Genomic DNA, 19,793 nt, shown 5'->3' with positions numbered 1-19,793 from the left:
AAAGGAGCATATTCTCTTGTACACCTTTCCTGCTGCATTCCTTGCTCCTTCAGCATGTGTTGTCTTTGACACATTTACTGTATAAGTTATGTTACTAATGGACTGCACAGGTGGCTGCCACCATAACACCTTGGTCAGTGCAGCAAAGGAAAGGATAACACTGAATACACTGGAATACACATATTTAACTTCATTGTATGTTCATAAATCTTCCTACAAATTTCTTCTTTTATTTTCTCAGGGTACGTTTGGTAGAGAGAGGTTCTCCACACAGTCTGCCGCTTATGGAGTCTGGGAAGGTGAGAGATTGAGGGAGCGTTAGAGTAAAGCAGCGTGCAGCTATCTCATGAGTTGTTTCATTTTTGTGCTTGGAGCTATCCAGACTTGAGAAAGCACAAAGTAGTCCTATCCGCCGCCCCCCCCCCCCCCATTATCTGCATAGTGAGCTGCTTTTGTTGGAGCTCAGTACAGAATCTGCGCAGTGAGAGGCTGTATATGCTTCACTAATCACTATATATCTAGGAGAGGCAGGAGAGAGAGCAAGCTTAAAAGGAACAGCTAGTTAAAATGAAGCAAAGCTCCTAAAGTGAAGTAACAGGATGTTTTGTTGATACAGCTGGGAAAATCACAGACCTTCCCACAGAAGGCAGTTTTCAGGTGTGAAGCAGATATATCGACTTTAAAGCTAAGTACAAGCTGCAAACAGCTGCTCAGAGTTTAAATGATTAAACATCTTGTAGGAAAAGATGGCTGACCTATGGAGCAGAGGGGAGTAGAAATGGAAGAACTATGGGGACTACTGGCTGCTATGGCACTGCATTATTAACTTATCTTTCCTTTGATGAATTTGACTTTTAACTTCTGTTTTAAATATTTGCAGATTCTTCCAGGGGTAAAGGTTATCATAGCACACACAGAAACCAAGGGACCTCTGGGAGACTCGCATTTAGGAGAGGTAAAGCATTGATGCTCTTGTACTTTGTTTATCAGCAGTGATTTAATATATAGATGAATCATATTAGGTAAATGCCTGTCTCTTAGTGGGATAGCCATGATCACCTTAATGTGGCAAGCAAATGAATTACACAGAGCTGAAATTGTCACAAAGAAGTACAAAGCATTTGCATGCTTCTGTGAATGTCTGCATAGTTTGCTCCCTTCTCTGCCAAAGTACTGCATACCAAGTGGTAGTACCAGTTGACTAGTCTGTGTCTGACTGGCAGCTAGAAGATGCAGTGAATATCTTGTTACATTAGGTACTCCATCAGTGGAGAGTAGCACTGAGATAATTTACTGCTTGGTTTAATCTCGGTTCTATCCAAGCATTTGGATTTGCATGTACTAAGATCTATTAGATCTATTAATAGAAGACCTTTGGTTAAAATGTTTTCCCTTCCAGTGAACCAAATGCCTAGTTCATTTTTCCTCTCTACTAAGTTATATGTATGGAAAACTCCCTTTTTAGTCCTTTTTTCTAGTCCCTTTCTATGGGGCAGAAGTTAGTTAATGACTGTTATAAAATAACTCCTGGCATTTTAGGAACAGCAAGGTTGTCAATGGAACAAATTTTTTAAATCAAGAAATAACGCTGCCTGGATCTGGCAAAATAACCTATGTTTATATAGGAATAGCTCCCTTTTCTGTCTCTCTCTCTCTCTCTCTCTCTCTGTCTCTCTCTGTCTCTCTCTCTTTTTTTTTTTTTCCCCCCCCCCCACTAGATATGGGTGAGTAGTCCACATAATGCTACTGGTTACTACACGGTGTATGGAGAAGAAGCACTGCACGCTGATCACTTTACTGCTCGCTTGAGTTTTGGAGACACTCAGACTGTATGGGCACGGACTGGATACCTTGGCTTTCTGCGCAGAACTGAACTTACTGATGCTAGTGGAGGTGAGAGAAAACATAAGGAAAATATAGCAGCGTTTGTTTAAAACTGGGGTAGCTTAGCTAGCCAAGAGTAAGCTGTCCTCCAAGTTTTTACTGACTTCTATAGAAGATAAGAGCTGAAGGTAAAAGGAACTTTTTTACTCTGTATGTGTTCATTGCTTATAATGATACTGGATAATCATAGAAAATGGGAAATGCATGATGCCCTTTAGATAGCTTTAGAAAACAGGATCCTCATCCTTTATTTCCACTTCAACAAAATGACATGACCACCCACATCTGTTAAAGCACTAGTGCCTTTCTACTTACTTCTCCCCTTTGCCTTTTTCCTTACTGACAAAAGTGCTGATCTAGAGAATACTCATAATGCCAATTCATGCTGTGATTTCAGGACATGCACAAATAGCAATGATTTCCCAGCCCTTCAGATTTGGGAATTTGAAATATTTAAGTATATGGAGGAAAAACTGTGCTCCTTTTCCTGGTGGGCTGGAATATGGAATTGGCATAACTCTTGATCGTCATATATTTAAAAAAAAAAAAAAAGGAATCTCTAAATATCCCAAGCTTCCCAAGCTTGAATGCTTATCACTCGTTAGCAACAATGTTTACTGTTAACTTGTGATCACACTTAAGTGAATAGTGGTATCTACAGTGGATGTGTCTGCGTGTCTGTGTCATTTGATAATTAGCTGTAGAGAGGTAACAAACATATTTTACATTTTGTCTGATCACATTGTATAAGATAGAAAAACAGTGTTCCCACTTCTGGAATACAACTGTCTGTTTGGGGGACCCCATGCACTTCCATTCTACCTTTGGTTCTCCATTATGTGAAGGAGAAAGAGTGGGCAAGGAGAGAGATTTCTTGAAAGCCCAGATTTGTGAGGAGCTACCCCATCTGCTGCGTTGGATACCAGTTCTCCAGGATTCAGAAATGGTCTGTGATGTAACTCTGTTATATCAGTCACTAAGAGAAGGACATGCTCCAGTCCGCTGTTCTGGTGTGCTATTCAATCTCCCCCGGGTTCTCAAGAACAAGAAAGGTGGATGCTGTCACTCCTTCTGGAGAAGTCCCTGCAGCTCACTTAATTACTAGGCAGACAAAGTTCCATCTCCTCCAGAGTAATTTCTGGCAGACCTCCCCCTTCCACTGTCAGTGCCATCAGAGCACAGAGGGTACACTCTTGTGAAGGAACAGTCCACATCACGGAGTCGTGGTATCCACCCACAGCTACAAGCATTAAGCAGGTTGGTCCCTTCTTGGCACCAGTCTCCACCCATGCAACAGTTGAGTAAACTGAGCAGTACTATGTTGGCTTGCTTCTCCTGAGTTCCTGGAGCATCAAAGGGATGCAGTCGCAGCAGATCATAAGCTAGATCCAGCTCCCTAAAAAAGATGTTATCGCGTGTTATCTTCCCCTTAAGAGCTCGTGGATCACATTAGAAAAGACTCAACCGGGGCGCACTCAGCTTTCCTTGCTTTCCCCACTCAGATTTTTCTAGGGCGCTTGCTTAACCTCCTATGCATACTGTATTGCTGTTTAGTGCAAGCTTCTGCACAGGATTTGACAGAATTGTCCTTCAGTCACTGTTCAGAATGAAACGGCTCCCTCTTCTTGAGAAAGCTGGTAGCTTACAGAGGTTGGAATCTCTGAGCAGACGCTCACGTGCACAAGAGAAGTTGCAGATGGCAAGGAACCAGATTACTACAGTAACTTGTTGTGCCTTGTAGCTTTTGAAAAATCGTTTATGATAGAGATTTTTTCATGGTGGAGCAATGCCAGCTGTCCATAATTTGTTAACATTTTAGAGAGACCATGTATGATAAATGAACTTATTAGCAAGCATGCATGAAATATACTGCTGCTTCCCAGCATGCTTTTAATTTCAAATTACACAATGGAGCAGATTTCTAAAAGAGGTGCAGAAAAAAAGTGAATTCAGACAGAACAAAGCTACAGAACGAACAGGGCAATGTGGAGAGCACGTCCTGCGAGAAGGATCTAGGAGAGCTTCTCTTATTTAGCCTAGCAAAGCCAAAGCTAAGGAGGGAATAGAATTGTTCTCTCTATTAATTGTGGGGAGCTTAAGAACAGAAGAATGTTGTTGGCATGAGGACAAATAAAAGCAGGTGTAAGCAAGTAAAACATGAATTAAATTTGAAAATTGGAAGAATGTTCCTATCTGTAAGAGGAGAAAAGTTCTTCAGTAAGAATAGTGGGGAAAGAAAGAGGTTTTAACAGTGGATTTTGATTGGCTTTATGAAGGAGGATTGCATTATGTTTTTATGTAGTAGAGGGGGCTGAACTGGATGACCCAAAAATTCTTTTCAGTCCCGTTTCTCTTGCTTTTTAAGGCAGTAAAAGGAAGTGCTAAATGAGCTCTTAATCTTTTTCTTTCCAAATGGTGGAGCTTGGTGTGTATTATGGACTGTTTCTCCTGGGAAGCACTGTGAAACTCAGAGAACGCTAGGAACAAACATATGCACGTGAAGATGTCCGTTCTTTAAACCTGATGACATTTTGAATGTCTGTGCTGTATTGCAGAGCGGCATGATGCCCTATATGTGGTAGGCTCTTTGGATGAAACACTGGAGCTCAGAGGAATGAGGTATCATCCCATTGATATAGAGACCTCTGTAATAAGAGCACATAAGAGCATTGCAGAATGGTAAGAGGCTTAGAATTATTTCTCTCTATCTTTTTACTTCTTCTGAAGCACCCCGAATCATGTTTTTGCAGACCAGCCTGCTAGACTGACAGCTTGCTGTAGAGAGTGAACTTATCACACTTTACATAGAAACTACTGCTGTGAGAGTAACAAATATAACCTCCCCTCCTTCCCACCCTGCCATGCAAAAAAAAAAAAAAAAAAAAAGCAACCCACACACAACTTTGTCAGAGTTTGATTTTCATGGTTTGAAAGATGGGGAGGGCAGCGCACGAGCAGGGTAGCAGGGCAGTTTGTGTTGTGCATTTCCCTGGCTATCACAATGTATACTCTTGGCTGTGGTATAGGTATCCTGGGGATATTTTAAATAGTATGTTCTAACATACGTTATTCTCAGCTAACCGATGAGATATGGCATTTGGCAGTAGGTCCCAGAGTGGTGGTTGTATTTATTAAATGAGGAGGTTTTGTTTTTTCTTTGAAAATCTTTTAAAACAAGTGGCAAAGAGCATCCTGTGAAATTACAGCTTTGATATCTCTTGACTCATGAATATCTTCATATTACTATTACTTATATCATTTGTTCCCATTTATTATATTGTTCAAGTCCCTGGAAGATTTACTTCCAGTGAGTCTCTCTTTGACTAACTCCTTTGACTATGTCAAACCAACAGTGCTGTATTTACATGGACCAACTTGCTTGTGGTGGTTGTGGAATTAGAAGGCTCGGAACAAGAAGCTTTGGACTTGGTTGCACTGGTAACAAACGTCGTTCTGGAAGAGCATTACCTTATAGTCGGTGTCGTAGTCATTGTGGACCCAGGTGTTATTCCTATCAATTCCCGTGGTGAAAAGCAACGAATGCACTTGAGAGATGGGTTTTTAGCTGACCAGCTGGATCCTATTTATGTTGCCTACAACATGTGAAAACACAAAAGCACACCAAGGCTAAAGCACCAAAATCTAGAGACTTTGTGAATAGCATCCGAATCAGTTTGTGTTTTTAAAAGCTTTTGAAGACCTTAAGAAAATGGAGATACCAGTCTTCACGGGCCTTCATCTCTCAGATTGCGTTTGCTTTCATAAATCCTTTGCAACAGTTACAGCTGTCTTAAGATGGAAAATTTACTGGAATTCCTGAAGGAAATTTAATAGAACTATCATGGACCAATTTTTTTACAATAACTATGAATGTCAATATCTTGATGCACTGCATAAAAGGACATAAAGTGGGGTGGGGAGAGAACACCAGCTGTGAGGAGGACTCTTGCAAATAATACTGAAAGTTGTGAGAAACCATTTGGAGTTAACTCTCCATCTGCTTGTTTGCAATATATTGGCAGTAACTGTGCTGGCACATAACTTTCAAGATTGCACGGATCTCTACCAGATTCTCTACTGTACTGAAAGGAATTTGCACATATTTGAAGTTTAAAAATGCAGCCTTTTATTTTAAATCACTGACTCATCCTCATTCAGAAGAAAACAATTCATTCCAATCCCGGATTCAATATTACAACAATTATGCTGCTGTTCAGCCTTTTCGTACCAAGCAAAAACAAATACTGCATCTGTAACACGGTCACTTACAGTGCCACGCTGGACTCTGTAATGCTATAAACTTTACTATAAAGATAAATATCCAGTTTTAACTACTTGATGCAGGAGGCTTAATTGCTCTTGCTCTCATAACTTCATGTTAAATAGTGAAGTTGCTTGTTTTCATAGCATTAAGCTGTTAATTACTGCCCTGCATAAAGCTAAGTTTTTGAAACTTCATTTCAAAGTCAGTAGTCTCTGAATCATTAGTAGAGCTGTCTACAAAGCATGACCTTACGATATGTTTTCCCTGAATATCCTGTGCTAAAACTTACATAATAGTGACTTTTCTCCACCATGGAAAAGATGTTCAGTGTTAGAGCTAGCTGGATTTGCTGTGGTGCAAACTTTCATCTTTTCGTTGTATTTAGACAGAGGTTTTGTTCAAGCTGAAATATCCAATTGGTTGAGTCACACTTGACTAATGAAGGTTTTGAAGTTTCTGCCTGATCTTATACTGCAGTGAACCTAATTCAGAAAGAGAATGTGAAATTATTCAAATACTTCTTGTATTTGGAGATAAGCAGGAGTCTAGCAAATAATTATTTTTATAGAGCTAATAAGAGTTTGAACTACAGGAATTTTTTTAATAATGCAAGAGTTTGGCAAAGCAGCCAGGTTTTTCTGCGAGGCGATTCTGCCTGGATCAGTGCCTAAGAAAGATGGATGCCAGTCCCCTGAGAGGAGGACATCAAATGTCTCCTGCTCAAATAAACTATAAATTCTTCAACAAAAAGATTTCACGTGCAGTAGTTCTTTGCCCTCATGGTGCTTGACTGTGGTGTATTATACGGCTACATATCTTGGAACTCTTGACTGTAATTATGTACAGAACTTGTGTAACTTATTGTTTAAGTACAGTGACCTTTAGCAAGGGACTCCAGGACACTCCTCAGAACAGCTGGCAAAAGGAAAGAACTACCTAACCCCAATTTTAATGTTGTAGTTTTTTAGCAAATAAAGCATTGTAAGATTTTTTTTTTTGTATTGAGATATTGGTGACAGTGAGACAAGTTGCCTTGTAAAGTAAGATTTAAAACGAAAAGCACATTAAACATTTCAAAAGCGCTCTTGAAAATTTGACTCGATGACTGTTAAACTCTTCTACAGCTGTGCGTTGGCGAGTTCAACACTCCCCCCGGCCCGACCTCCCCCCCTCCCCCCGCTACAATTTCTTTGCGGTTCTGCAGAGCAGGGTCTTCCTGCATTTCAGCCACGGTGTTTAACCGCCGGCTCCGACGGCGGGGGGAGCCGGTTCCCGTCAGGACAAGGGAGGAAACCGGCGCCAGCGGCTCCTCCCCCCTTCCCCCGCCACCTCCCAATCAACGTATGCACACGCCGCCGGAGGGGGAGGGAGGCGCTGACACCGAGCGAGCGCGGTTTCTTTAACCACCCCGTTTTGTGAAGCCGCCGAAGCGCGACGCTGGGAGCGGCAGCGCTTTTTTTTTTTTTAAGGGCTCAAGAGCGTTAACGGCGCCCGCGCGCGGCCGGCCGCTCGCCGCCACCACACGCCAAAATGGCCGCCGGCCGGGGCCGGGGCCGGGGCTGGCGCAGCTCCCTGGCGTCACGGCGGCGCGCGGGCCGGGCCGGCGGCGCATGCGCACGCCCCTCCCCCCGCCCGCCCGCCGCCGCGCGCGGCTGCTTCCGGGTCGGCGAAGGGCGCCTGAGGGGAGGGAGCGCGCGGCCGTTGGCGCGGCCGTTGGCGCGGCCGTTGGCGGGCGGGCGGGGCGCCGCCATGGTGCCGGCGGGGCGGCCGAGGCGGCGGCCGGCGCGGGGCGGGCCGCACGGCTGCGAGCAGTGCGGCAAAGCCTTCGCGCAGGCCGCCGCCCTGGCCAAGCACCGCCGCGTGCACACGGGCGAGAAGCCCTACCGCTGCCCGGTGTGCGCCAAGGCCTTCGCCCTCTCCTCGGGGCTCGTCCTGCACAAGCGCACGCACACCGGCGAGCGGCCCCACGCCTGCCCGCTCTGCGGCAAGGCCTTCATCTCCTCCTCGCACCTCGCCCTGCACCTCCGCTCCCACACGGGCGAGCGGAAGTACCAGTGCCCCGTGTGCGGGAAGCTCTTCCTGCAGTCCTCCCACCTGGTGCGCCACAAGGCCATCCACACCGGCGAGCGGCCCTTCGAGTGCCAGGACTGCGGCAAGCACTTTGGGCGCGCCTCGCACCTCCAGACCCACCGCCGCGTCCACACGGGCGAGCGGCCCTTCAAGTGCACGCAGTGCGAGAAGGCCTTCACGCAGAAGGCCGGGCTGGTCCTCCACGTCCGCCTGCACACCGGGGAGAGGCCCTACGAGTGCGACAAGTGCGGGAAGAACTTCCGCTCCTCCGCGCACCTCGTGTCGCACCAGCTCCTCGAGTCCGGCGAGAGGAACTTCAAGTGCTCCACCTGCGGGAAGGCCTTCAAGCAGGCGTCGTCCCTGAAGCAGCACCTGAAGACCCACGAGGCGCGCGAGCCCCACCGCTGCTCGGTCTGCAGCCGGGCCTTTTCCAGGTCCTCCTACCTCCAGCTGCACATGCGAACGCACAGCGGGGAGCGGCCGTACCACTGCTTGGTTTGCAACCGGACGTACGCCAAGATTTCCACCTTCGAGAAACACTGTAAAAAGCACCAGCAGGACGAAGAGAGGCCTGATGCTAGACCCAGGTCGATGACTACCCGGGCAAAAGCACTGGCTGAAAGGAAGAGGCAGGAACGGAGGCAGCAGCGCCAAGAGGACCTCGACAGCAGCCTCGAGCAACCTCACCAGGCTGACCCAAAGCGGGAACAGGAGGGATGGCAGTAAAAGTCACTCAAGCAAGGACTGCTCCTCCTGCTCCCCCTCACCGCAGCCCGCTGGCGGAAGAGCGGCTGGTTTAATTTTCAAGCAAAGGAAAGGACGCGCTACACCAGCGTTGTTGCGGAGAGCGTTTCCAGATGGAATTATTTCCCTGACTAAAGGTGCGACGCAAACGCATCTCTTTGGCACAGCGGGTAGCTACAAATGTACTGATGCTGCCGGCAGTCGGCGTTGCCTGCTGGCGTTCGAGGAATTTCGTACGGTTCGCGAGCTCCGCTGGTTTTGTTTTATGCGGGCAGCGTTTCCTAAGGTCGCTTTCCAAAGGTTCCCGATGAAGGTGAGGGAGGCAGAAGGGTCTGTGGAAGATGTGAAGCGGGGTGGTGCACCTGCAGAAGATGGATTTGTGCTTCTTTTTTTGCCCTGGTGACAACAGCGGGGTTTAAGAAACGAGCAGGAATTTATCCTGCAAAGCGCAATTTGTTTTTAAAAGCAAAGCACTGTAAATAGCCAGAGGCTAGCGTCTTGGAGCCTCTTCCGTTATTTCTCGCGTTTTTTTCACCAGGTATTGTGCTTAGCCTCCAGAGAACGCTGTGTATGGAGTACGTTTAAAGCACAGCATGTTTTATTGTGATGTTGCCAAAGAGCAACTTTATTCACCTGACTCAAAACTAAAGAGGGCAAGCGTCAAAAATCTGTACTTCATCTTAATTTGAGCGAGTGTAGCGTTCAAAATACCAACTTGTAGTAAAGCTGCAAGAATGATTTGGGTTTTGGCTGTTTTTTTTTTTTTAACTCATCTTTTTTGGAATGTAAGATGTGGTAACAAAGGAATTCTAAGCCCTGTCTTCTTTTGAATTAACACATTACTATAACTGGTTAGCTAGCCAGGTGTCGCATCGAGGGAATGGTATGGGACACCATGAAACGATTGCTGTTGAATCAGACTATTTTAAATTTATTCTGCTGTGTTAGGTCAGACTCCAGTGAGTACTAAATGCTTTTCTAAAATAGACGAAAACATTAAGAAAACTGCCTATATCGCAGCATTGTTCCTTGTGAGCCAGCACTTTGCACAGACCTTTTATAAGCTTTATGTCATTTTAGCAACAGTATTATGAGGCTACTTTAAGCCTTTATCACTTATTGTTACCCAGGAACTCATTAAAGCAGAAAAAAAGGAAGCGGTGAGTTTATTTTAAGTACACATTCCTAATTTTCTGTACCGAGTTCTTGACCTTCTTAAGCTGACTATATTTTCCTGCCATTGTGTGAAAACACATATTTTGCACTTTAAGGGTCTTTTTGGAAAGGCGCCTGGGTTTGATTTCTATAGTGTATTCACAACTGTGTGTTTTAAGGCAGAAAAGGAATTTTCTGAAAGCTTGCACATTTAAAATACTGCAGTGTATCAGGTCAGAAATCATGTTAGTGGATAATAGAGCTGAATTCTGTCTAATAACTAATTTACAGTTAACAAAACTGCAATGAATAATTCTCTGACTTTTTGCACTTCAGGATTTTAAGTCTTTAAGTTATAACTCTTTAACTCTTTAAGTTATATCAAAGTGATGTTTATATTCAGCTGGTTGATATACTTGTAATATTTACACGGTCAGATATTTCAAAGGAGCTGTTTCTAAGCCAGAGTTTCTTCATGGCAGATTCTAATGTAAATTTTTGCTGCAGTCTTTAGATTTTGTTCAGTGACCAACTGTGTGATTCAGGAGGAAGCGGGCAAACTGGGGTTCATTTCCAGGTCTGTTATGCCAGTGCTGCACAAGCAGAATTCTCTCCTTTTTGTATTTCGATACATGTTATTAAAATAATATACACTGCTATCTTTTCCTCCAGTCACTTCTTTTTGAAACCTGTTCTCCAGCTGCAATAAAACATTTGCTTGCAGAAATGAAAAGCATTTGCTGATTTCTCTCGCGCTCCCTAAAGCTTAGCTAGTGAAGGTAACTGCAAAATAACAATTCTTCTTTATTTTTGGCATTTTTCTTTGCAAAAGGTGGATGACTGTGGCACAGTGGCTGTTTCTGTAACATAGCGTGTCTACATTCAGAATCAAAATTTTAGTGGCAAGAAAACACAAAACAGGCCTGTTAAGGATCATTTTTATTCTTTCCGTGTTGCTCCTTGATGTTTTTTTCCATCTTCCCCTTTCGCTCTTGTGTTTTCCTGCTCCGTCAGTTGCCTTCTCCCTGTGATCGGAAGTCCATGCTGTTCAGGATGCAGGATGAACTCAAAATTTATACATTAAAAATCATCGGTGGCAAGAATATTTCAGAAGGGAAAGAATGGAAATATGCTAAATATGCTCTAATACCCTGACTGTTACAGTGCAATAGGTAAGGCCAGGCAAATCCTGTAGATTTAATATCTGGTGGGGGAACAATTTCAGGTCATGGATTGTTCACAGAAATGCTGCTACTTTCTTTTGAAATGCATTTTTCAGCTAAACGCACGGAGAGGGCAGGAGTATGTCACTTAGGCTGCCAGGGTAGACAGGCAGTTCTCCCTCCTGTTGAGACTTGCAATGCAGAGTCTCAACACGTGGGAGATGCAGCCCAGCAGTGCAGCGCTTTAGCGTGATGGCTTTTGCACCCCCCCCCAGCAAGGCCTGGAAGGTTTCTCCCCTGAGGGCTGGAAACACAAAAGCCCTCATTTGATGGGGGGGGGGGGGGGACGACTTTGTTTTTCTTGTTAAATGCGTTGGGTAAATTATTTTTCTTGCTGTCAGCGCATAAACTCTGCTGTAGTATGACTTGGCCTGAATTCATATCCCATTGCTCCAGTGAAATTAGATTCTCTTCTCTCCGGAAGAAGGTTTTTGTGGGGGTCTGTAAGTGCTCTTCCAGCACTGGTGATTCTGTGTCTAACTCGGAGGGTTCCCTTTCACAGATGTACTTTGCCTGACATTGAGATCTGGAGAGGGAGTTAAAAATGCAGATTTTAATCACCCAGAGCAAAAGGTAATGGTAACATTTTGAATTATGCCTGCACGAGCCGAATCTGCTCCCGTCTGTCACTTTTTCAGTTTTGGAAGTTAATCTGGAGCCTGCTAAACACTTTAGACTCTCCCTCTCGTCCTATTTTCTCCTCTCTCTACCTTTCGGTACTGTTGGTGAGTAGTTCTTGTCTTGACGGGGCGTTTGATGTTAATAAACCATACGCTGGTCACCTCCTGCTGGGAAATCCACCGGCTTCCTATTCTGCAGGCATCTATCCAAACACAAAGTAGGCTCTGCTGCCATAACACTGCTGATGGGCCCTGCGGGTCCCCCAGAGCAACCCCAGAGCTCCCCGTTAACCAACTAACATTTCCACGATGTCGCGCACTGGTCTGGCGCTGAAGACAGCAGCGTGGCGTTTCTGAGCTCTCTGCTGGGTTTGTTGCAGTATCAGACCCTTCTAACCAGCGCTGGCTTCGGAAACAGCCCGTGAGGTTTCGGAAGTGAGGGCACGCCTCAGACATCCAGCAGGCTGGCTGTTTGGCTGGGATGGGGGCACAACCAGAAATCATTTAATAATTTCAGGAGCCTCTCTGTCCCTGCTGGTACTGAAACGTGTGCCGTCAGGACTGGCACCCCAGTATTGAGGCTGTTGCTGCTGGGAGGTTAGCGAGTTACTTTTGCTTTCTGAGCTTCCTTCAAAGCCTGCTGTGATGCCTCTGCCCTCCGAAGCCAACACCAAGTTTGGACAGGAAGCCGAGCTCTCTTCCTCCCTGGCCAGAAACACCAGCTCTGCTGCACTTTCTCCAGCGCCAGGTAAAGCTGCTGTGAAGTCCTGTGTCTCGCCAGCTCTGCCAGGGCTCAAGCCACGTGTTACACCCTCAGTTCTTCACTGAGGACCACTACAAAGCTGTGCGGAGCCACTGCAAAGGCTCAGTCTTGGGGAACGATTCCTCGCTCATGGAAAAAGGCAGGTGGGATTTGGACACCTGCCAGACAGCCTGACCTTCAGCTCCTTGTCCTTAAACATTAGACCCGCCTGCTGAATTCAGGCTCAGGCTCAAGGCAGGGTCATGAAAGCTTCATCTATCCTGCATGACATTGGGACAGACAATGTCCCCCGTTCGGTGTCCACATGCACAGCCTCAGGTCCCTAACCGGTTATGGAAACAGGTGAAAAAGAGCAGTACCAAACCTTGATGAGGATGTTAAAAGTGTGGCAGGAGTAATTTGGATGCTAAATGACTTCTCAGTAACCGAGAACTATCCTGGGCTGTCAAAACCGCTTGTTTAATTCTACCTTAAGCACAGGATCTCTTGCAGGCCTCTCCCTGGCCGTGCGCCCTTCCACAGCTCGGGGAGGCAGATGGGAAAAGCACGATGAGCACATCTGAAAACTGAGCTCCCCGGGCACGTGGAGTCGGTCCGCAGTGGGGATGGCCGTAGGAACGACCCTGACGTCCCCGAGCGTCTTTATGGCGCGTCAGTCGGAAGAGCTGCCGCTGTGCCGTTCCCAGCTGCACACGCCCAGTTCACGTGGTCCCCTGAGCAGCAGCAGCAGCAGTGCAGGAGCCCAGGCTTCGCAGAATTCATCCCAATGTGAGTTTTGGCTTTGCAAAGACTCATTAGCACAAAGCTGCAGGACACCAGCCCTGCCGGCAGCGGACACGTCCGGAGTGGCAGCCAGGCCGGCAGCAGTGCGTCGGCTCAGCCTGCTAGGGAGTATTTGCCAGGCGGAGCAGGAGCCCCGAGGCTTTTTGGCTCGCTGGAGCGATGCCGGGCAGGGGGAGAGGGGGATCCTTCCTCTCAACCGACCCCACCGGAGGGGGGGGGGAAGGGGCTGGGGTCCTCGGGGCGCCGAGCGAGGGGCAGGGCCGCTGCCCGCGGAGACGGGCGGGCGCAGGAGCGAGCCGGCAGCGGGAGACCCAGCGGTGCCCCGGGCCTTCGCCTCGGGCTGGCGCGGGGTGGGCCGGGGAGAGCAGCCCAGGGCCTGGGAGAAAAGGAGGCGGTTTGCACCAGAGCCCGCGTCTGGCCCGAAGAGCGTTTTTTTTATTCCCCGGGGCGCCCCCGGCAGAAGGGAGCGAGCTGCCGAGACAGCTCTTTCGGCTGGCAAAGGGAGCAGAGGAAGCTGCGGACGCGGAGCCGGCGCTGAGCCCCGCGTAGCTGCTCAGCGCGGCGGCTCTTGGCCCAGGAGGCGCGAGCCGCCCGGCCGTTGCCGCCGCGACGCGAGCCGGGGCTGCGGGGCGGCTGCCCGCCGCCTCATTCGCGCTCGAAGAACTCGTGGCAAGCGGCGGTGACCATGGCCACGAAGGCCACGAACTCCTGGAAGTCGCACTCCGCGTCGCCGTCGCGGTCGAGGGCCTCCATGACTTTGTCGACGGTCTCCTGGTCCTTGATCTCCTGCAGGGAGCGGAGGGGGCGGCTGGAGGGGGCAGGAGCAGAGCGAGGGGCAGCCGGCAGCGCCCGGCTCCGAGGACGCTCCCGCTGCCAAGTGGCCGCTCGGACGTGTGGCGGAGGCGGGCGGGCGGCGGGGAAGGGGCCCCGGAGCCCTCCGGGGCAGGTCTGTCCCCCCCGACCGGTGAGGGTGGTTTCCCTCGCGTCCAGCCGCGGCCCCGTTGGCTCGTGTGCTCCCGCCAGCCGCGGAGCCGGAGCTGGAGCGTGCCGCGCGTCGGGGCGGGCAGCCCCCCCCCCCGCCTTTCGCCTGCCCCCGTCCCGCCGGAGAGCAGCGTGGGGCGATACTCACGCCGAGGAAATGGGGGAGCTCGTGGTTAATGAGCTCCTTGAGCTCTGCTTTCTTCAGCTTGTGCTTGTCTCCCTCCTTGCCCGAGTACTGGTGGAAAGCGTCAATGATGGCCACCATGGCCTTCTCCAGCTCGGACATGGTCGTGGCGTGGCCCTGGGGCAGGAGGAGCAGGCGGCGGGTGGGAAGCCGGGGCGGGTGAGCAAACGGCCTGGGGCGAGCGTGAAGCCCCCTGGCCGGGGCCGGGGCTGGGGCCGGGGCCGGGGCCGCGTCCTGGCTCAGCGCAGCCGCTCGGCTCCCGGGCTCGCCCAGCCCTCGGCTCTCGCCACGGCTTGGCCCCGTCTCTGCCACCGACTTGGCAGAGCGGTCCCTGCTCAGCAGGTGCAGATGCCAACCCCCCTCCCACCCCCCCCGGCCGCCGCCGGGGCAGCTCACCCGCTGCAGCCTCGCGCGGCCCCTTCCCCGCTCACCTCCCCGCTGCGGCGCGGCAATGCGGCCCAGGCGCCCGGGGAACGGCCGGCTTCTTATGGCAGGGGCGGAGAGCCAGGGCGCCGGGCCGCATCGCTGCAGCGCCAATGGCAGCCCGAGGCGGGGGTGCCCTGAGGCGGGCGCCGGGCCCGGGCTATGCTGCGCAGGGATGCTCGCAGGCACGCGGCGCCTCCTTCTCCCTCTGCGGCAGGGAAGGCAGCTGCGCTGGTCCAGGCTGAAAACTGTTCCTCCCTGGGCACTCTCTGGGACCCACGTCGCCCTGGCTGGATGGCCCAGAGCAGGCTGATGGTCCGCCTACCCCTTGCATGTAGGTGGGCCCCCGGGTCTGGAGGGTGAGTTGCGGAGGTGCTGGAGGGACATCCAGGTGCCCCAGGCCTGGGAGAGGTGCCCAGAGATGGGGATGTCCGTCCTTGTTGGGGGTTTCCAGCCTGGGCCAGGGGGGTGGCCGTGCCCCCTGCGGGGGGAAGTTGGAGGGGAGATGTCAGCAGCCCTTTCCCACCAGTGCGTCAGTGGCTGCACATGCAGTAACCCGGCTGGCAGAGGTAATGTTGGGGGGGAAGTGGAAGCGGAGGCAGCAGGAGCCCCACGCCTGTCCGTCCGTGCTGTCTGTGGAGCATAGCTCAGAAGTCCTTTCTGGCAGCTACAGAAAGCATTTGGCCACCTCCAGGCTCCCTGGGCTGCACACTAAAGCTTTCTCGATGCCCCATGTAACCCCACACCTGCACCCATGCCACAGCTCTCTGAAACGCAGATACGCAAACCTCCGCTTTGGGGAGTAGAGAGCTGCTACATCTCTCCTGGCCACGGTCCTGACCGCCAGCCCCTGGACCGGCCCTCTGGCACCCATTAAACACATGTGCCCCACGCAGGCATGGAGGGAGGCTGAGGACAGGGCTTCCCCTCCCCCCCCCATAAAAACATTGTCTTGTGTTTTGCAGGTGCTGAAACCATGGAGGTGCAGGAAAACAGCCCCTTGCCACAGCTGGCCTGGGCACAAAGGTCTACCTGGCCTCGTAAGAAGGACGCCGGGGATGGCGTGAGGGAGGGCAGTGGTTTCCAGCACCTGGCGCCAGCTGATGGGAGGAGGCAGGCATCCCCGGTCCTGGAGCAGGATCCGGAAAGGACACCAGCATGGGCTGCAGGACCACAGTGCCTTGAGATGGGGCCCAAGGCGCAGGGACAACCTCCCAGAAGCTGTGGGACCTCACCTGACCTGGCAAAGGAGATAAGTGAGACAGGAGCCCCAAATTGCTGGCACTGGGGAAAAAGTGATGGAAGTGGAAACCTAGCAACCTCTCCCAGATGCCTTCAGACAGGCCTGCTGGACAATGCAGTCCCTGGCAATCCCTCTTCCCCAAAGCCACTGAGGCTAGGTGTTGCTTAACAGCTCTCCACAGAGCAGTGCAGAAGAAACCTCTCTGCATTTATCTTTTCCTTGCAACAGCCACTCAAAAGCAGTTGTAACAGCTTGACACTCAAGTTTGGGCAAAAATAATTTCCCCGATGCTAAGTTTGAGTACCTTGACTCCAGCAGTGGCCCTGACCATGGAAATTGTTGCACTTAACAGTATTGGTATTGCAAACTGCAGCAGTTATCTGGGCTCATGCAGGACTGGCAGGGTTAGGAGATATGCTTTTAGGAAAAGATGTTTCCGCAGTTGCAGTAGCCTGTCAGCAATCTTGCAACATTTGATTTTTCCAAGGATACTTGTATTCGCTTAAGAGCTGGATGCAAATAGGGCTCTCAGTCAGCAGGAAAGATATGCAGTATTTTTCCCCATCAATAGCAATTTAGTCTTGGTCCATATTGTAGCTATTTCTTTGGCCAAGTAATGCATCAATGCACATCACTGTAGTCAGAGACGGTCTTTGCTCTGCCTCATCACTGCACTTTTTGATGTCATTCTTGATGTTGAGGTGACCTTTTCTTAAAATGGAACAGAAAACTTGTCATTTGGCAGATCAAAACGTGGACAGTCTTGAACTTCTCTTTCCTGCTCATTCTTACTGTCCATTTTACCCCAGCTCATTCTGAGTTTCTGCACTTCGCAGGGAAAGCGCCTTGGTGGCTGATAGCGTGGGAAGGAGCAGCAGGATTAGGAGGGAGCTACAGGTACTGGTACTGGGCAGGAACCTGGAGACCTTGGCCCTTTCCTGCCACTGCTAATGAGCAGCTTCAGGTGACGTCCCTGCCTCTCATCCAGGTTCAAATCCTTGCAAACACTGCTCTCCCAGCCCAGGTCCCCTCTGACCTGGCCCATGAAAAGTCATGGAGGTCGGGGCATGGGAGCCAGCACTGAGCTGCACTTTCAGCTTTACTCACTTCAGTGCTCCCCAAAGGGCTGCTGCCATTATTTGAAAATTTGCAGCCCTGATCTTTCAAGAGAAGAGTGTAACTGCGGGGCTCCTCAGTGCTACCCTTTTCTCGCCAGAGCTTTGCACTGGTGTGTGTAAAGAAATAGAGTGTTTTGCATAACCCAACACCGAGCACATCCCTTCAGCTCTCTGCTTGTCTTCCTCTCGCCAGTAAAGCACAATGTGGGCTCTTCATAGCGCACATAAGGAGAAAAGCCAGTGTATTTCTTTGTCTCTCTGGCGTCGTGGCACCAGGCTCTGCCAGACCGCGAGACAAAGACTAGCGGTCATTGAACTGGGCAAGAAAAGTAATGAAAGCAGAGGAATTTGGGTGGGAGGGGGGGAGAAGATGTTTCTAGCTCAATGGGGCTGTGCTTGCAGTCCCAGGGTGCAGAGCACCCTTGAAGACACCGGACTCCTGCAGAGCCCATGGTTGCTGTGGCTGTTTCTGAACCCACAAACACAGCAGCTGGGGATGAGCTGGGCCCCTCATGGGAAGCCTCAAGTAAGCCCTAGGAGCTGAAACACCAGGACGTATCCAGGAATCAGGCAAGTGCCCGTCAAAGTTGGTGGGGAGAGATGGAGGGGGTTCGATTCGGGGCCCCACGTGAAGGTCTGAAATGCCTGGGGGGGGGCCATCTGCCCCAGGAGGGACCTGCTGGGCCCTGCATCATGTCTGCCAGCCCTCTGCAAATGTTCTCTGTGCCTCCATCTGAGCAAGATCAGAGAGTAGGCTGGCTCTGTGGGTCAAGCAGGAGATCTCTCCTGCCAACAAAGATTTGCAAGGCTAGGAGCTGAAGATGGTGCCTCCCTGTCAGGAACCACAAATAGAGGTAGCCATATGTCCCATTTTCATCTCATACATCCTGGGCTTGCTCTGGCTCCTTGCCGTTTCCCCCATAGGCCCTTCAAATAGCTGGTGTCCATCCTCCCGACACAACCACACACTTGCATTATGCAGAGGAGCAACTCTGGACCGTGCTGCCAGCCAAGCGCTGTGTCCTGAGCAGTTTTTGCACCCCTTTAGGAAAACACCAAATAACACTACTGCTGCTGCAACAAATTCTCTGAAGTTGAAAACACCAGGATGCTCTCGTTCACCTGAAATGTAGCCTTGAGCTTACGTATATTCCTGGCTGAAGTCAGCTGAAACAACAAGAGACTACTCTTAAGTTTGTTAGAAATACATGAATGCGTTCTCTGTCAAACCTGTCCAGAGACAAGCACCAGTCTGTGACATCTCTCTGGCTCCTGGTACAGATGGCAGCCACGGCGGGAGAGGGCTGCAGGGTGTGCAAAGGGAAGACCCATTGGTGACACTCACCCCTGGCCAGCTGGATCCAAATTACAGGCACAGGGACAGAGGAAGAGGGAAATCACATTTTTTTTCAGATGCTTCTAAAACACCTGTGTTTCTGCTGAAAATAATGCGGCTATCAGTGACTGTTTCAGGTCTGTCTTCTCTCAAAGCAGGGAGGGCATTATTTAGCCCCTGTTTTGCCAAGACATATGGGACTGAGTCCCATGGTTTTAAGGTACCTTTGCATTTTTTAGTCTAGCAGCTTAACAAATAACAGTTGGCTGGTGAGACCTTGTGAACTGAGGCTCACATTCTGGACTGCAGTAAAAAGGTGGAAAATCATGGTATTTGCTTTTGTGAGCTGACACTGTCCTTCTCATGGAGGAATGTGTTCAGCTTCTAATGTCTCCAGTAGGCAGGGAGCCCACAAACATTAAGCACATGTTTTAAAGCATATAAAGACATGCAGGATCTTCAGCCAAGCATTGACCATGCTTTCTGAGGTCTCCTGATGTCCCCAGGTAAAAGTGCAACAGCTACTAAAACTGGGCAATAAAGCTGGGCAATTATTAAAAGTAGACCAGTTTTGTAACTAGATTTTCTAAATTTCTAAAGCAGCTTGATTGCATAGATAGAAAAATAATATTAAATGGTTCATCTTCCATCATTGCCTTTTATAGCTGAATACTATCATACATTGTCTAAAGATTTTGGTATCCAGACGGAACTGGAGATCTCGACATGGAGCCCACCTTGAGAGATACATTATGACAATAATACTGTTTATTGGGCCCAAAATGCAACACCCATAACACTGTTTCAAGCTGCTTCTGGTTGCCTTTATCCATTTTAACTGTGTAAGAGAAGTAGCACAGCTCTCCCTAGTGAGGACCTGCGGTATGAGAGTGGAAGTGTTTCTGGGCACAAGTCAAAGGTGTTATCCTACATAGTGACAGCCATGGGAAGGATATCAGAATTGTGAGTCGCCCAGACAAAATCATACTGTCGCTGGATATA

General features: G+C 49.6%; 3 protein-coding genes across 5 annotated transcripts in view; 2 read left to right on the top strand and 1 right to left on the bottom strand.

Moving 5' to 3' along the window:
• Positions 1-7,240, top strand: part of DIP2A (disco interacting protein 2 homolog A) — a 136,987-nt gene extending 129,747 nt beyond the window's left edge. For both annotated transcript variants that reach the window (XM_068947663.1, XM_068947664.1), the window contains 5 exons: positions 242-299; positions 881-955; positions 1,719-1,893; positions 4,440-4,563; positions 5,238-7,240. In XM_068947663.1, coding sequence (XP_068803764.1) covers positions 242-299; positions 881-955; positions 1,719-1,893; positions 4,440-4,563; positions 5,238-5,490 — 685 coding nt within the window. In that variant the 3' untranslated portion in view covers positions 5,491-7,240. The remainder of the gene's footprint in view (positions 1-241; positions 300-880; positions 956-1,718; positions 1,894-4,439; positions 4,564-5,237) is intronic.
• A 654-nt stretch (positions 7,241-7,894) lies between these two features.
• On the top strand, positions 7,895-9,700 carry LOC104142081 (zinc finger protein 436-like). Its single transcript, XM_009671795.2, has one exon. The coding sequence runs from the start codon at positions 7,898-7,900 to the stop codon at positions 8,942-8,944; it is 1,047 nt and encodes a 348-aa protein (XP_009670090.2). The 5' UTR covers positions 7,895-7,897; the 3' UTR covers positions 8,945-9,700.
• A 4,214-nt stretch (positions 9,701-13,914) lies between these two features.
• LOC104142080 (protein S100-B) lies at positions 13,915-15,724 on the bottom strand. Of its 2 annotated transcripts, XM_068947661.1 has the most exons (3): positions 15,103-15,724; positions 14,636-14,788; positions 13,915-14,292 (listed from the first exon to the last, which is right to left on the bottom strand). In XM_068947661.1, exons 2-3 carry the CDS (start codon positions 14,771-14,773, stop codon positions 14,152-14,154), a joined length of 279 nt encoding a protein of 92 aa, XP_068803762.1. In that variant the 5' UTR covers positions 14,774-14,788; positions 15,103-15,724; the 3' UTR covers positions 13,915-14,151. The 2 variants fall into 2 exon arrangements, with proteins under 2 accessions (XP_068803762.1, XP_068803763.1); XM_068947662.1 differs by lacking the exon at positions 15,103-15,724 and having other exon boundaries at positions 14,636-14,838.
• Between the last annotated feature and the right edge of the window lie 4,069 nt (positions 15,725-19,793).

Source organism: Struthio camelus, chromosome 6 (assembly GCF_040807025.1).
Source record: "Struthio camelus isolate bStrCam1 chromosome 6, bStrCam1.hap1, whole genome shotgun sequence".
Taxonomy (NCBI): domain Eukaryota; kingdom Metazoa; phylum Chordata; class Aves; order Struthioniformes; family Struthionidae; genus Struthio; species Struthio camelus.
The sequence above is the reverse complement of the archived record's forward strand: the minus strand, read 5'-3'. Positions and strand labels throughout refer to the sequence as shown.